The sequence below is a fragment of the Copadichromis virginalis genome, linkage group LG14 (assembly GCF_057382275.1).
Source record: "Copadichromis virginalis isolate Kocher_CV1m ecotype Utaka linkage group LG14, C_Virginalis_male_GT1.1, whole genome shotgun sequence".
Taxonomy (NCBI): domain Eukaryota; kingdom Metazoa; phylum Chordata; class Actinopteri; order Cichliformes; family Cichlidae; genus Copadichromis; species Copadichromis virginalis.
The window spans coordinates 34,296,310-34,313,238 of NC_140631.1; the positions used below are offsets into that span (position 1 = coordinate 34,296,310).

Sequence of the window (16,929 nt, forward strand, 5' to 3'; positions counted from 1 at the left end):
CAATCAATTTCCCACTCTTCCTTTTAACCTTCCCATGCATCTGCCTCCTTGTCTTATTCATGGCTCATCTTATAAAGCCCATCACTCAATACTAACATTGTACAATCTGACCCCAGTGGTGTCTCCAAAAGATGAGGTTGAGGGCAAGTTTGTCCTATAGTGTTACCTTCTGTAAAGCCAGGGCTCATCACTTTAGCAGTGTGCGGGGTGCTTTTCATCTGCATGTGTGTGGACATGTCTGCATATTTGTCTGTGTGTGTGCACAGTTAATACAGATAGCCTATCAACACGTGACTCATAACTCCCAACAGGTTTTGGGAACAGCAGAAATAGACAATGAGATCGGACCCATTTCTTACCTTCAGATAAACTCGACTCTCCCTTTAATCTGGAATCATTTACTGCAGAAGCTCAACAGCTCCCCTCCCCGCTAAACCTAATGAGCAAGAACACAATAGCTTCTGTTTGCAGCAGTGTGGATACATTGGTACACATATGGGCATATTTTCTCAATAAATATTAACATTAAAAATAACATCATGTTTTTAGAGCTGAAAAGCTGCTTTTTGGAGACTTAAAATTCCTATTTAGAAAAATTGATCTTCAATAACCAGTAGTCTAGTACTGTAGTGATGTTTCTTGGTTATGATAGTATACCTTCAAAAATAAATTGTAATTTGAGCAGAATAGATACATTTAAAATCAAAGTTTATATTATTGGAAATAATGCTCAATGATACGCCTCCATTTAAGTATAAAGATTTGCTTCTACTTGAAAACCAGAATGGCTTCTTTAACATTGCTATGAAGACACAAACTTTCAGGCATCCTGAGGTTAGAGGCCACCGTGTTTTTTGAACTAGAGGTAAAAGGAGGCTGCACGAACACTCTTGACCTTTTCAGCTGGAGTGACAGAGCCTGGCTGGTCTTATGCAGGTGACCTTTCCCCATGCTGTACTCGGACTGCCTGGTTGAGCTCTTTCAGCCTTGTATACTGGCAGAGAAGTGGTAGAAAAGGGAAAGGCTGGGAGTTGTTACTGGCATGTCTGCATCTCCAACAACACGGATAAAAAAAAAAAAAAGGATTACAGTCGATGTTTTCTCACTGTTGAAGGATACATGTGTGATGTTGCATTGCATTGTTGGATTCTCAGACCAGTGTATTCACACGCCCTGAAAATCATAGTCCTCAGCCTCCATTTTTTTGTCTTTCTTTTGTTCTGTTCTCTAGCTAGCCCACACTCGTGCTTCCTCTATTATTTCATTTCTGTCAGAGAATCGCTCTGACTGCCTCCCCCTCTTTCTCACTCTTTCTTTCTTCATTCCCTCCTTTTCTCCCCACCCCTCCTCCCTCCATCTCTTTTCCTCCCACTTCCCATCTTTGCATGTGCCACTTTCAATTGTAGTGATATGCCCTGTGGCAAACTCTGCCTCTGTGTGCTTGAGCAGGCTTTGTTGGTAATGGCTGTTATTCCTGACGCGAGGGGAGGAGTGTAAAATTTCTCCAGCAAAGCCTTACGCCTGCATGCATGGGAATTGTATTGTACAATATTCTGGAACAATGCACCCCCCGCCCCCATCCCCCACCCACTGCATGCTTTCCATAGGTATATTTATAATAATTATCGGACATAAATCTTATCCTAAATATCTCAGTAGCTCTCCCGCAAGAAATTTAGTCTCCTCTTTTGCTCTTGCAAGTAATTTATCAGTGTTTTCCTGTAGACAGTTGTACTGTAATATGGATCCTGTTAGTATTGAACCAATTTCTTTGTCTCCGTGCAAAGATAGTTTTTTAAGTGGACAGAGAAATATGATATGGGAGGTTTCCCCTTCAGTCAGCTGATTAGATTATTGAGCATTCAGCTTCTGTTTGCGTACTCCTTCTAATCTTTATGTCCAGTAAAAAAAACCTCAAAAAAATATTATTAATAGAAACTAAAATGTTTAATGCTTCAGTCATACTTTCCATTATAGTTCACTTTGTAATTAGTTTTGTTATATTTAAAGGTAATGTAATGGTCAGTAAGGTTGTGTTTTGTGTTACTCACTGTTGGGTGGAAGTGAAATTTGTATTGTGTCTTTTGGCCCATGTGCTATGCGCTGCTGGTATGCCTCTCACCTCTAATTGCCCCATACTCCTCTGACAGGCCCTGGAAAGCGAGTTTGTGTCATGTCAGCTTCATCAGTGGATTGACCTTATTTTCGGCTACAAGCAGCGAGGCCCAGAGGCGATGCGCGCCCTCAACGTCTTTCACTACCTGACTTACGAGGGCTCCGTCAACCTGGACAGTATCACTGACCCTTTGCTCAGAGAGGTAAAGCACACGGACGCACACACGCCAACCCCTCTTTTTTTTTTTTTCTGTTGCTCAACATAACCACAACTTCCTGTCTCTATTTGTTCTGGCATGTGCAGGAGCTCCAGGAGCATTCGCATCATGCATCTGTCAGTCAAATGTTGTGTCATGCAAATGTACACCGTGAGAGAATCAGATAAAGATCATGACTCACTGCAGGTTTTATTTTTTATTTGTGTAATTTCCTGGTTACACAAACAGATTTTCTGGAATTATTAATACTCTCTCAGATAAACAATAGTCCTTTCATATCATTCAGCATTATCATTATTCACAGCTTGTCTTAACATCGTAACAATGTCCTCCTTTTTTTGTCATGTCGAAGATACTGTCTGTCCTCACCCTGAATCAGATCAGTGAATGTGACCTCACTCTTTGATCAATCACCAAAGGTCACTTAGTCAGTAGATGAGGGAGTGAATCCTCTTGTTCTTAACAAATTAATTGAATAACTACTCGCTCCGCCATACTACTCGTGAATAGCGTAATTGCAAGGGGAAAGGGGACCAGAATATGCAGCAGCTGGCATGCATTGTGGTACTTTCCAGTGTGAGCTCGTCTCTCCCTGTGATATCCACCATCTGCTGTCTGCAAAACAAGTCATTTATATACTGTCACTTCCAGGGGCGCCTTTATTTATCAAGTGACCACTATGCAAATCACCTGCAGAAGATTTGGCTGATCTAATTACCAAACCATATTGTGAAAGAGTTGGTTTTCATCATTTTGAGGACAATTTTAGATGATGCCTTGTTTATTTTGCATCAGATTGAGCTGGTTTTAAGCTGTCTTCCACCCTGGCTGTTGTTACCCTGTGAGATGACAGTACTGTTAGTTAGTTGCACATTAGGAAGCCTGCTACTCAGGCTCCCTAATTGCACCCAGTTGATGTATTCTCTGTTGTGACATGTATTGTGAATATATTTTGTGAAGGAGAAAGAAATTGGTTCAGCTAATTGCAACTGATGTAATGTTGATATGATGAGCACTAATTAAGACGAGCCTTCATACCCACAGTTCAGTTTTTCATTCCAGGTGGACTTTTTTGTATATTAAAACTCCCAGTAATCTCATGAACATGGTTTTTGGAAAAGTCGTCATGTTCATGCATTAAAATATATTTATTTTGTTTTATTGTATTGCAAAGTTGCAAATATGATTTTGTTCCAAGTAGAAGCCATGTAATTTGATTAAAAATCATCAATATTCTGCACAGTCTGAGAATGTTAAGAACATTTGGCAGGTGACTACCTGCTTCTGTTCCACTTCTGCCTTAATGAGTCGGTGAGGTGTGGCATGGAAGTGTGCCCAGTGAATGTCTTGCTTTTTTCTAAAATGTGGCGATTGACTTCGGGGTATTGATTCATTCTGGGCCTGACAGGTGAAGCTGCAGATCTGGCATTAGTCACAACAATTAAGGCATTTGAAATGTCAAGAAATTAGAGGTCATGAGAGATAATTTCCGCCTGTGTGTCAGATGAAAATGATGACACCCTCTGACATGCCGCTGGGCCTCTGGTTGAGGGCACGGTGACAGCTCTACTGGGCACACTGCCGGAACAGCAGTCCTTCACCGTGATGCTTCTCGTGACAGCGCTCTCTTACTGAAAAACATGACAGCAACCCCTGGATTCAGACCCCACTGTGTCACTCAGAAGTAAACAGACAAATTATTCATCAGTAGGACTCTATTCCTCCTCATGTCACTGCCCCTCCTGCCCCCTCTGATTCAACAGAGACAACAAAGTGTGCTATAGCTAGCAAATGTGGGGCTTTGAAGTAGCTGACATACTTTAGAGTGATTTCACTGTGATATTCTAATTATGATGGAATACATGTTTAAATGCTTGACCTTAATCTGTATTAATCAGCGATCATATAGGATTTAATGTGCATTATCAGTGATCATAGCTGCATTCGAAACAAACACATACTGGTGGACATAATGTTTGAGACATTTCTGCTCAGCTCCCAAGCTGTCACTCAAGAAACACCCCCAAGGCAATTCTTTATTTGTACTTAGGGATTGCAGATAAGCTTATCTTAAACAAATTTCCACAGGCATGTAAAGAATGGGCAGTGATGTTGTCACATGGGAAAATAACTCAGTTACACAGATTTTACAAATTCTAAATGGTACCTTCACATATATTTACATGGGTTTGTATGGTTTTGATGGGTTTTTGCAACCTGTTTAAATTTCTACTTAAAAGCAATTCGCCATCTGTAATCTATGGGATCTACCAAAAGGTGAAAGGTGCCGCAGCTTCATGTTTGCAGTTGCCACTGTGCATCTCAGGTGTCGTGACTCAGCACACGGTGCTTAGTGGGGCAATGCAAGGCCATGTCTGCAGTCTGTGTGACAGAGCTGTTGTGTTGCTGCATTGCATGAGTGCACTGGAGGATCCTCCATAGAGACTGCCACCCGTTTGGGGAGCATACAGTAGAGACGCAGGGAGCTGGAGACACTCACCTCTGAAGCCTTTTGCTCATAACACAATTAGATGCAAACAAAGTCAGACAGACAAATACACATGGTGAGTTATAACGGATGTTTGGTGCTCATCCAAGCAAGGTGGGTTTTTGCTGGGAGGGAAGATCATCCAGATGGCTTTGGCAATAAGTGTCACTTATCAGCCAAAAATCAAAGCCTGAAGTGACTTATACTAATGAACTACCTGTTAAGTGCTCTCCATCTCAGATCGAGATAAGTTTCTGACATACATCACTGAAGATTAGTATTTAAATAGCTGAGAGCTATTGATGTGTTTTGATCATATAGTGGAAGAACATGTTCTTGGGTTAACCTTCAACAAGTCAAACCCCCCCTGCCCCCCTGCCCCCATAACACAAAAACACATACAGAGACAAACTCTCCTGTTTGCACTTGGAAACTTTTGGTGTTCAGGGTTTTCTGAGGCTACCAAAATGGGGCTTTGCTGCACCCAGTTTCCCCAATAATAGAATCATCATAAAAAATATGTTGATGTTTTCCACATGGCCTTCTTAGCCTTTCTGATCTTTGTATCAAATGTCTCTACTTGAACAGACACGGTGACCCTAACCCCAAACCTAACCTTAAATAGCCATAATGTCAGTTGCTTATTACTTGACAGACTGCATTGTAAAGAAACCCCGACTAACACTTAATGATTGCCAAATGTGCTCCCCAACTCACGTGAAACTTTCACTACTAAGCGACAGAGCTGTGCAGACAGCGCCTTTTTTTTTTTTTTTTTTTTTGGTGCTGTGGAAGATAGGAAGTGATCGGGGGTGTTGGGGGCGACCGTGTGGCTTGCAGGTGGCTTGTCCTAATTCAGTATCACCTCCAAACTTCCCATGCCACTTCTCCCACTGTGGCATGTGTTACCCAATGGGTCTTTTTGATAGTGAGTGGTGTGTACAGGCGGAGGAAAATGAGGGCTAGCTGGCCAGGCAGTCAGAAGGGCGGGCGAAAGGCTGAGCGATGTATGTTCCATTGTGCACAGTGGCATTGACGGACGTCTACAAGCTCCCCTCTGATGGTGGAAGTGGCTCCAGTCACATCAATCACTCCCACCGTGGAGTGCCCCACTTTCAGTCAAGCTCAGCAGCTCTTACTATTTGTTTTTTGCTCCCTCTAACTGCAGGCAAATTAGATCTAGTGTCTATTTAAATGGATTTTCTTTTTTAAATCTACTCTTTTAATGGCTGTTTTTAGGTAGTTTTCTAACATCACATGCATTTAGACTTGTATTTTATACCCCACGAATCATCTTTCATCAAAGTACCTTTAACCAAATTGCCCTGACCTGCTTGTGTAATTTTGTGGCTCTGTTTAATACATGTTAATGTGCATACACATGCTTTTACCCTTTTGTTTCAAGCACAATAACATCTAAAAGCACACCGGCTTGCTGCGGTCCTAGCTGGATGTCACTCCAGGTTAACGTTTGTGCAGTTGGGGCCCCTGCTCCTGGAAATGGGAATGGTTAACTGAAGCATGTTAATAGGAAAAGGCTTGTCTCTTCCATACTAACACTTGGATGACTCTGCAGGGTGAGGGGGGAAGGGGGAGCACCCAGGCGGATTGGGAGTGCACCCCTTTCCCTTTACCTCCCCCCTTCCTCAGAGGCACGGCTGAGTTAGGATTTGCTTGCATTGTCAAGTAACGCATTGACCCATCACTTTGATGCATATTGATTGTGACAGCCGCTCTCTCTCTCTCCTTCTCCTCTCTCTCTCTCTCCCGCAGGCCACAGAGGCGCAGATCCAGAGCTTTGGACAGACGCCATCTCAGTTGCTTATTGAGCCACATCCTCCACGCAGCTCCGCCATGCACCTGGTGAGAACAGCGAGCATGCTGGGAAAATTCCCTGCACCTCTGGTGGTGCTGGTGTGCATGAGGAAGGATGTGTGGACCTGTCCAAGCCCGGATGGTGTGTGTTAGCGTGAATGTGTTTGTAGGTACAGTAGACAGAAGATTGACAAGGAAGTCCTCAAATTCTCACTTCCAAAAGTTTCTTTGAATCTGATCTTTTATAACAGAAGATACATTTTTCAGAAGTCCTACATCATGTAGGTCACAGACCCTCAGTATAGCAAACAATCTTTTAGTTCCAGTGGTCTGCACTGTTCTGGAGCTGGTACTGCCTACTAGGAGTGTGGTTAAAATGGAATAGTGCTCTCTACTGGCCTAGTAGTGCCTTTCTTTATATTGGAAGCACCTCTTCCCTGTCCAATCCATGTAACAACCAGCCTTGTCCTCATTATGCTCACATGGCTCTCTGTTTCTCTCTCCCTACAAGAAACTTAAGACCTTTTAGGTCCGTTTTCTACTTTGGCAAATGTTGAGAATATTTTCATCACTTCTCTCCAGTTCTTTAAATGGCTTCCTGTATCAAGGATGAGACCTAAAACTGTTTCAGATCTTACAGTATTGCTAGTATCACTATGTCTGCCATTGCTTTTACTTCTGCTACACATGCAGAAGTCAGCATAGTAGGAAAAGGTAGGAAAAGCACATTGCAAACGTTTTTAAAAAGCCAGTTGCTTTTAGTGCTTTCCTTATGGGCCATTTTCTGATGTATGTACATGTATGCACCATCTCATACGTGCAGTCAATACCATCCCAGTTTCCCATGTCTACCTGTGTCTTAGTCCCTGCTTCCCATAGGGGACAGTGCATGAAACTCTCCTTTGTGTCTAAACCTAGTTTTTCCTCCAACCTCCATACTAATTGCCTCTTGCATTCTTTTTCTTTCATCTTTTCATATCTCTTCTTTTTCATTTTTTCCATCGCCTCCCATCCTGCTCCTCTTCCTCCTTCTCCTCCTCCTCTCCCAACATTGTACTACTCCATCCTTTTCCACACTTTGTCTTTTCTCTCTTCTACTCAATAGTGTTTCCTTCCACAGAGTCCCCTAATGTTCAAGGACCAGATGCAGCAGGATGTCATTATGGTGTTGAAGTTTCCCTCCAATTCACCCGTAACCCACGTGGCTGCCAACACTCTGCCCCATCTTACAATACCTGCTGTGGTCACTGTCACCTGCAGCCGCCTATTTGCAGTCAACCGATGGCACAACACCGTCGGTGAGTGGAGCTCAGCTCACATGCACAAAAGTGTGCCACACCACATGCCATACCTACCACAGCAGTGGCCCTGTAAAATCACTTCATCACCATCGCACACACACACACACCAAAAAAACTACCAACTGCTCATAATAGAGCTGCAGCCAGCTGGCTATGGGAGAGGCTAGCACCTCCCAGGTAAGCTGACCGTGAGTGTTTCCACATGTTACTTCTCAGACATGTGTGAACAACATTACCCACGGAGCCAAACCCTGAGAATCGGCCTCACCTCAGGGTCAGAGGGCCAAAGCAATGGTTACTAGAAAATTAGGCCACAACTGCACCACATTCTCCTCACACATCCCCATCTGTCACTGTAGAAACACACAGACCTCCGGACCAAAGAGCCTGCTCTATGTGGCGGCTCTGGCTGCACCCACACTAATGAACACAGCTGCAGCACCCTTGCCATCCTGTTGGAGAGGAGGGAAATGTGGTTTGGCTTTTCAGAATAATTACGATAACAAGACCTCCATATTTTCAGGCATGTAGCTGCTTCAAAACTGGCTCCAGATATGTTCACATGGATAAAATATCTCCATTCAATTTGACACTCTGGGGGGGAAAAAAGCAGAGTAAGACAGATGGACCTCCAATGCTTCCATCTCCTGGAAGATATCATGAATTAACTTGGCTCTAAAAGTGGAACAGGTGTGCGCGTGTGTGCAGATATGTCCATTGGTCAGAAACAGGCTCACATATCTGTCTGGATTCAGGTCTCCGAGGAGCACCCGGCTACTCCCTGGAACAGGCACATCACTTACCCATAGAGATGGATTCTCTGGTTGGTGAGTGAGCTTGAATGGAAAAAAAAACAGCATTAAACAAAAATATCTAATGGAGTTTTAGATCTGTATAAAATGGCACAGTCCTTAATTTATAGCTTTGCTTGGGAAATTGCTTGGGACATGTGTTATTTCTTTCTTTCTTTTTTTTCCCACAGCCAACAATACTGGAAGCAACAAGCGTCAGATCACAGACCTAGTGGACCAAAGCATCCAAATCACCACACACTGTTTTGTCGTGACAGCTGACAACCGCTACATCCTGGTGTGTGGCTTCTGGGACAAGAGCTTCCGTGTGTACTCCTCTGAGACAGGTAGGTTAGAGTGTAAACTCTATTTCCTACAGAGGTGTGCACTGATGTGTGGAGGACAGTGCTATGACGGTAATGATACAGTATTGTTGCTCCTCTCTCCTGACAAGCCTTGTAGAAAATGGGTGAAAATAATAAATAATAATGGACTGAAATAAGAAAAAAAAAGTTATTTTAAATTTTTTTTCTCCTTATTCTTATTTTTCATTCGGCTTAGGTAACATTAATTTGTGTTGGTATGTGTGTATATATAAAAAGGATTAGCATTGCACCTTACAATGCAAGCACAGACTGTATGTAAAAGATAGGTCTGAAAAGTGAAGCTAGAGCAGAATTGCATTAAACTTGATTTTGTTCCTTTGGTTGTGAAAATAACTATTAAAGGCTCTGCAAAAGTTCTCCCTCTTCTCTCTTCACTTATGACCTTATTAAACACTTTCCTATTAAATTATGGCCCAGTCACTAATTTAATTTATTACTGCATGTTTATCATATTGTAACTTGTTATCCTATTTTGAGTAAAATCATGGTATGTACTGGAGAGTAGCTACCTTGTGACTGACAGGTTGCTACTGGATATGCATGCCATTTGTCTCAGATCCATCATTTGCCTCCCAAATCCAGTTTAAAAATGAAAAACAAGATAGCGATGTCTGAAATGCTATGGCTTCAAAATCGTGAGTCAAACAAAACAAACAAATCAGTGGTGTCATGGTGGCCACTTCCATATTTTATATATGCTATATAATTACAGGAGTTTGACACACTCTCTTTCTCTTTAGAAACACTGGGTAGCTTAAATAATCCATTTAAAAATGCTAAGGACGTTATCTTTTAAACGGGGTCATAAGCAAAAGTTTTATTTTGAAAAGCTGGTTAACCACTAGATTAACTTTTACAAGTATTTATTCACTAATTAATAAATTAACTCTCTTTACTGAAGTGACAGCATTCACAGTACCAGTTGTAGCAGTCTTTACATTTCTGGACTTTGTCAACACCAAACTCATGTACAGCGTGTATCCACTTTAGGTAAGCTGACCCAGATAGTTTTTGGCCACTGGGACGTGGTGACATGTCTGGCCCGATCAGAGTCCTACATTGGAGGAGACTGCTACATCGTCTCTGGGTCCCGTGATGCTACGTTGCTACTATGGTACTGGAGTGGGCGGCACCATATTATCGGCGACAACCCCAATAACAGTGAGTAACCGTATCCAAGTGCCACGCACTCGCATGCATAACAAAAGAGGAGAAGAACTGCCCTCTGGACATGTTTATAGTTAATTATGCCATTTCTTGGTTGTGAAATGAAAGTCTGTAAAGGTAAACAAGTCTAGTATTTTTGTTTGTTTGTTGGTTGTTTTTTTTTTTTATTTTAATAAACTGGTGAAAAATATTTCTATTCTATAATTAGATTCTACAATCAAATCCAGAGGAGTGACGGGGGACGATCATTTATCTGCACCGAAGCTGTGATACATTAGTGTGATTCATTACATTGAGATGTGCTGCTTTCAAGTAGAGGACTCCAGATGTCTTGGCATTCATAATAGTAGACCCCAGTGTGTGATTTCTGCTGCTCAGTTCATTTAGTTTCTCATTCGCACTGATTGTCTTGTGTTTCAGACAATTAATCACAAAAGGAACTGTTACAGTACCATGCAGCAAGCAGAACCATATATGGTGTGGAATGGGGAAAAAACTGAAAATAAAGGGGGGGAAAAAACTGTTTTTATTTTATTTTTGGATAACAATGCCGTGTGTGTGCCCTAAAAGATCTCGTGTTTCCAGTCGTCTCAGATTCTAGGAGCTCTGAATTAGTCGTGAGTGTCCTTTAATTAACTTCACTGAAGCTCCGACAGTTAATTAAGAATTTCAGCTTGGATGCCTCCAATTAGCAAGGGGCAATAGCACTTGTGTTACTGCAGCAGGAAAACAGTATTCCCCTGATATTCACACTACTTGTGCTTACAATGCACCTTTAATGGACAGGAGATAAAAGGAAGCTATGTAGCTGAAGCACAGGGAGCGGAAAACAATTAGGATGCAGCTGAGAACTTTTAAACTTTATTCTTATATAAATCTTTGAGCCACTAATGATCATATTCAAATACAGATGAAAGGCATTAGTCTTGACAAATTAACTACTACCATCTTTTCATACCTTTACAATTAAAGGCCCCAAATTAATGCCGTAAAGCAAAACAGCAGTCCTTTGTATCCTTATTGACTGTCTCAATGAGCGATCTTTTCCAAGAATATCATTCTAGTGATTTCATGCCTATTATATTTTCTGTAATGCTAGTAAAAGGTTCTGTGAATATGTAGCAGCAGCTTGCCGGATCATTACTCTATCATCTCGCAGATGTGGCGTTCGCGAGGAAATTGATTTCACCCATGCCTCAAAAGCCTGCATGCAACTTCTATGTCTAATAATTAAAATAACTTCCAGCTCAATCATGGCCATGCTCCTCAGACTCAGCCCATCACGCTGGTTGCAAGGAGATATTTGCACCAAGTAATTGTTGTGGCTGAATCTAGCTTGTCCCAAGGGTTCAGGCAGGGTGGGGGGGTTAGTTGGTACAGGGTGATTGAATCTTTTGTCGGGTAGGTGAGCTCCTTTTTCCCCCGGAGGCTTTTGCTGACATTTGTCCTATTCAGCCCCCCTCAGCAGCAGGTACTGGGACTGACAGCACTGCTCAGGTCCCGGTCTCTAAGGGACCGTGTTGCATCGATCACAGTCCGGCTCACTGACCGGACTGCTGCCGCGGCTATAGAAGCAATATGCCGAGGTGGTGGTGGTGAGGTCGAAAGTGTGTCAACATCATCTATCAGGATGGTGCTGTCATCCAGTGAATAGGGAAAGTTTGACGGAATTGGCTGAACTTTTAGTTACATGTGGACACCAACAGTCTCATACTTATTCAGTGTTAGTTTGACATAAGTTTGGCATGAGCAGCTGGGGAAAAGGTGATGACTACAGTAAAGGCCCAAACAGAAGACTTGTTAGCTATCACAAACGTGTAAATATAAATTCTATATAAAAATATCCTTTAAGCAAAAGAAATACAGAATATTAAGCTTTGTTTTTTAAAGCAACTAGAGATTCTCAGTTGTGTTTTGTCATTTACTTTAAGTAGAATTTAATGATTAATTAAAGAGATTTAACATTCTACGCATGATATAATTTAATTAAAAGTTCATTCCCTTCTTCAGCACTATTTAGGGAAAGGTTTAGTGGTGTTTTTTTTTTTTTTTTGGTGATCAGAGCAATTCAGAAAGACTCCCGCTTTCATCGTTCTGACACTATTCGAGGTCTGCTCCAGGTGCCACGAAACACCCCTCACTAACCTCTCCCCCGGCCATCATCAATCATGTGACACACAGGATCAAATCAAGTGCCTCCCCTGCCATCCCTGGGCATCCCTTCATTTACATAACAATTCACATGGACCTCCCTGCAAGCAGATGTATGTCACAATCACAGCGATTGTGTTTATATGATTTCATTGTCTTATAAATGTGCTCGGTGACAGCGCAAAAATACTATGTACTGGCCGGTAAATTACCTGCAGCATGCTATTCACAGGATTTTTGCAGTCACACATCAGATTTAAAAACAATTAGCCAAGTCATTTGTTTTGTGACATTGTGTGCCTTTTTGTCCTTTAGGTGACTACCCAGCACCCCGAGCAGTTCTCACGGGTCACGACCAGGAGGTTGTGTGTGTATCAGTTTGTGCAGAGCTGGGCCTCGTCATCAGTGGAGCTAAAGGTCAGTGCGCTTCTTTGTTCTTCCGTGTCACATTGACTGGACAAAAAAAGGTGACATCAGGTACACCAATAAACTGGAACAACGGTGCTCGTGCATTAGATGACCATTTGATTAGTGACCACCTCCAAACCAATGTTTATCCAGATGACAGATATGCAGTCGCTTCACAGAAATGGACTATTTTTATAGATTCTTTACATAAGCACAGGTTGATCACATGTGCGTTCTGGTTTGGTAGAGGGTCCGTGTCTGGTCCATACCATCACAGGGGACCTTTTGCGGGCTTTGGAGGGACCAGAACACTATCTGTGCCCACGGCTCATCTCGGTTTCCAGCGAGGGCCACTGTATCATCTACTATGAGAGGGGACGCTTCTGCAACTTCAGCATTAATGGAAAACTGCTGGCACAAATGGAAGTCAATGATTCCACCAGGGTATGCCAACTTAAAAAAAACATCAGTATACTCCAGGAAATATGCATTTTTTTTCATCTGCAGTTTTAAAATGTTTGGAGATATTTAAATCTCAAGTACATAACATTTTATTCAAATACTGAGTCATTTTTTTATGCATACTGAGCAAGTTAACCTTTGATTGGATGATAGTAATGTTGTACAGTATGTTGCATCATGTCATGTATTTTCAGTATGCTATATATTTCTCATTCTGGAGCAAGAAAGGTGAGTAAATGTTGGGTTGGAAGTTTCACGTGTAACTGGCCTCTATCCCTCCTGTAGGCAATTCTCCTGAGCAGCGATGGCCACAACCTGGTGACAGGTGGAGACAACGGTGTGGTGGAGGTGTGGCAGGCTTGTGACTTCAAACAGCTCTATATCTATCCAGGCTGTGATGCAGGCATCCGAGCCATGGACCTATCACACGATCAAAGGTCAGGGCAAGCAGTTGTATGCTGGTGATGGTATATTAGGCCCATGAGATTAAGAGCTTAATGAGGTAAACCAAAGTATATTTATAATCATTTAATGGGGCGGTTGTGGCACAGGAGGTAAAGCAGGTAGCTTGTTGGAAGGTCAGTGGTTTAATTCTTTGCTCCAGCCGGTTGAGAAGGATAAACTCTACATTTCTAACAGTTCATCCACATGCCATAGAGACAAAAATTACAGGGGTGCAAATGCATATATTTCGGACACTGGCCAGCACACATACATGAAGGCAGAAATCTAAAGGCAGGTCAGCCCCTTGTTTGTCCTGAAAGTTATTTCTCCACAAGATTTGTCAGGAGTCATATAATGAGTGTCTGGACTCACAGACGGCAGTGTCCGCTTTGGGGCTAAAAGCCTGACGTCATCATGTGACCCTGGCAGTCAAGAGAGGTTAGAGAGCCTGAACATTCAAGCTTCACTTCACAGCCACAGGCCAAATATCCCTCAGTATTTACAGGCCTATCCAAAAACAGAGACCTCGGGCCAAATGCATAAAACTTGATTACAAGTGTGCGTAATCAACAAGGCATAAATGTGCAACATTTTCATCAGATCACTATTTTTTTTAAGTTCATGTCTCACTTTTCATTTCACCAAATCAGGCTCAATTTGCTTTGAAAAACACACATGCACATATGCCCTTCAACTTTGTGAGCACATATATATCCAAACATTAGTTCTTAAATCTGCACCATCAAAGGTGCTTAAATAACCCTTTAAGACAAGCAGTGGCTAGTTGGAGGAAACTGAATTATTTTAATTTATTTTTTTACATTAAACAAGTATTAAACCACCACTTAAATCACTTAAATATTTGAAGAACCCCTCGATTCAGCTGCAGTGTCTTTTCTCAATAAGTTGACATTAGGTAATCTAAGTGAGCTGGGCTCCTTGACTCCCTTAACAGAAGGACATTCTGCTAAAACTCTGTTCATTGTGCTGGAGCATTTTAGCCCTCGAGGTGTAGCAATATAAGACGACCCTGTGAAATCAGCTGCTTTTCCTACATACCAGCCAGATGTGGACACTGGGGGCATAGGGCACTTACAGAAAGACAGTGGGACTCAGTGGTCCACTTGAGTTGTCAGAGGAACTCAGTAATTTACTGTCACAGCCCCTCATGACCTCCTGCACCGGTTTCATTCACTCACTGTGGGGATTTTAACAAATCATTCAGATTCATGGCAGTACGCTTAAACAGTGAACATATTTTAACGCATGTTGGTTTCTCGCTCTCATTCACACACCTTTAGAATAGCATTAAGTTATAGAAAGAATATTTAAATTTTCCAGTAGTTTTCTAACATTGGAATATTATATCTGGTATTTATTCCTTGTTTTTTTGCCTTTTAGGACTTTGATCACCGGCATGGCCTCTGGCAGCATTGTGGCATTTAACATAGATTTCAACCGCTGGCACTACGAGCATCAGAACAGGTACTGACGAGAGGTGGATACATGCAGCAGGAGGCTAGTGTGGAGAATTAAGAGGGAAACCTATCAACCAGTGACCGAGTTGTGCTGCAGAGAATCCAAGATGCTGGGGGCATCAGCACGATAAAGGACTGTGTGTTCTTGCATGTGTTCATCTGGCCTCTGAGGTGAACACATGTCTGCTGCTAAACAATCTGGAGTCAGTTTGTTGGTTTTCTCCTGAGCTCCAGCTGAAGTATTTACCCAAATGAGTCGAGCAGGTCTGCTGTTCTGGATAAGAGGAGACTGAAATCAACTCTAATTAACAAAATTACACAGTTAAGTTATTAAAACATACTTAATGTTCCTGTTTCAACTGTGAAAATGCGAAACAAAATGAGGAACATTTATACAACATTTGTATGGCAGATACTTGGAACATTTTTCTAAGAAAAAAAAATGCTCAACCTGTAAAAAGGACAGTCTAAAGTGTTTCTTCCTTATAAAGACTTGCAACGATCTAAATGCTGTTAGACTACCCACCATGTTCCATTAAGCCATGTATAAATGTTGCAAAGGTTTTCATTGCTCTTCAGATATTAGTTGGTTAGTTCCACGTATACGACCCTTCTTTGCTTATCGTTAACAGTGGTCAAGTGTATGTGTATGTGAAAAGACAATGTTTACTGTTAATTTGTTGTGTTTGAATGTCTATATGGAAATTCAGTGTGTCCTTTGTGAAAAGCGTTTATGACCATGTCATAAATATGGATATTTCCAAATTTATTTTAAATCGGGGACTATATTGTTTATTAATGGAAAATATGAAAAGATTGTATACCGATTCCAGTTTGTCATGTGGAACATGCATTTATTTTTAGACATTGTTTCTTCCAAAAAACATCGAATGATTAAAATATCAGATTTGTTGGATTGTCTAATGATTGTCAACGTGTTTATGGTAAAGCTGAAAGTGCCATTTTTAAAGACATTCTACAGTTTCTGGCACTGCAAACATTTATACTGTTCTTTATGTATATCAGATTTTTTTTAAGTTATTCTTCTTTTGCAATTTTCTGTCCTCCATAACTCCATGCTCTGAAAGCAATATTATGACATGTTCAACAAATAGGTCAATGAGAGGTATTCAGCAGTGTAACAAAATGATATATTAATGAAGAGGACAGCAGTATAAATATGAGTATGGTCTATTTTTGGTGATATGAAAGCTATTGAGTCTTGATTTAAATGAAGCAAGGAGAAGTTGATTTCCATGAGCTGTCAATTTAAATGAACAAAAATATGCAAACTGATGGAGTTAGCGGTTAATTTTTTTTTAAACAGGTGCTACAAGACATAAACCTACCTACCCAAAGCTGAATATTTTGCATGTTATAAAATCCTGAAGGCACTGGTTTTTCTTTCCTGTGAAAATCGTGTCATTATTGTGAATAAAAATGTCATATCATTAACAATATATCCGAATGAAGCAGTTAATTTTTATTGCAATCAGTACACAGTAAAAGGATTCTGCAAATGTTCCAGGAGGATGTGTCTGGAGCTGAAATAATTAGGTCAAAACTGGCAACTGTATGCTGAATTTCTTTTATTGTTTTTATTAAAATTGATTGCATACACTGTACTCACCTCAAGAGTAATTCTTGAGATTTTACTCATGTGATTACTCTATAATAAGGTGTTATAGCAGTAGTGCAGTACATG

General features: G+C 41.3%; 1 protein-coding gene across 2 annotated transcripts in view; it reads left to right on the plus strand.

Moving 5' to 3' along the window:
- nbeab (neurobeachin b) overlaps positions 1-16,684 on the plus strand; it is a 215,038-nt gene extending 198,354 nt beyond the window's left edge. The window contains exons 47-56 of one of the 2 annotated variants that reach the window (XM_085430573.1): positions 2,151-2,318; positions 6,595-6,684; positions 7,742-7,934; positions 8,693-8,764; positions 8,920-9,075; positions 10,105-10,275; positions 12,748-12,849; positions 13,088-13,284; positions 13,588-13,739; positions 15,148-16,684. In XM_085430573.1, coding sequence (XP_085286699.1) covers positions 2,151-2,318; positions 6,595-6,684; positions 7,742-7,934; positions 8,693-8,764; positions 8,920-9,075; positions 10,105-10,275; positions 12,748-12,849; positions 13,088-13,284; positions 13,588-13,739; positions 15,148-15,238 — 1,392 coding nt within the window. In that variant the 3' untranslated portion in view covers positions 15,239-16,684. The remainder of the gene's footprint in view (positions 1-2,150; positions 2,319-6,594; positions 6,685-7,741; positions 7,935-8,692; positions 8,765-8,919; positions 9,076-10,104; positions 10,276-12,747; positions 12,850-13,087; positions 13,285-13,587; positions 13,740-15,147) is intronic. The other variant, XM_085430574.1, reaches the window with a different exon arrangement.
- The last annotated feature ends 245 nt before the right edge of the window (positions 16,685-16,929 follow it).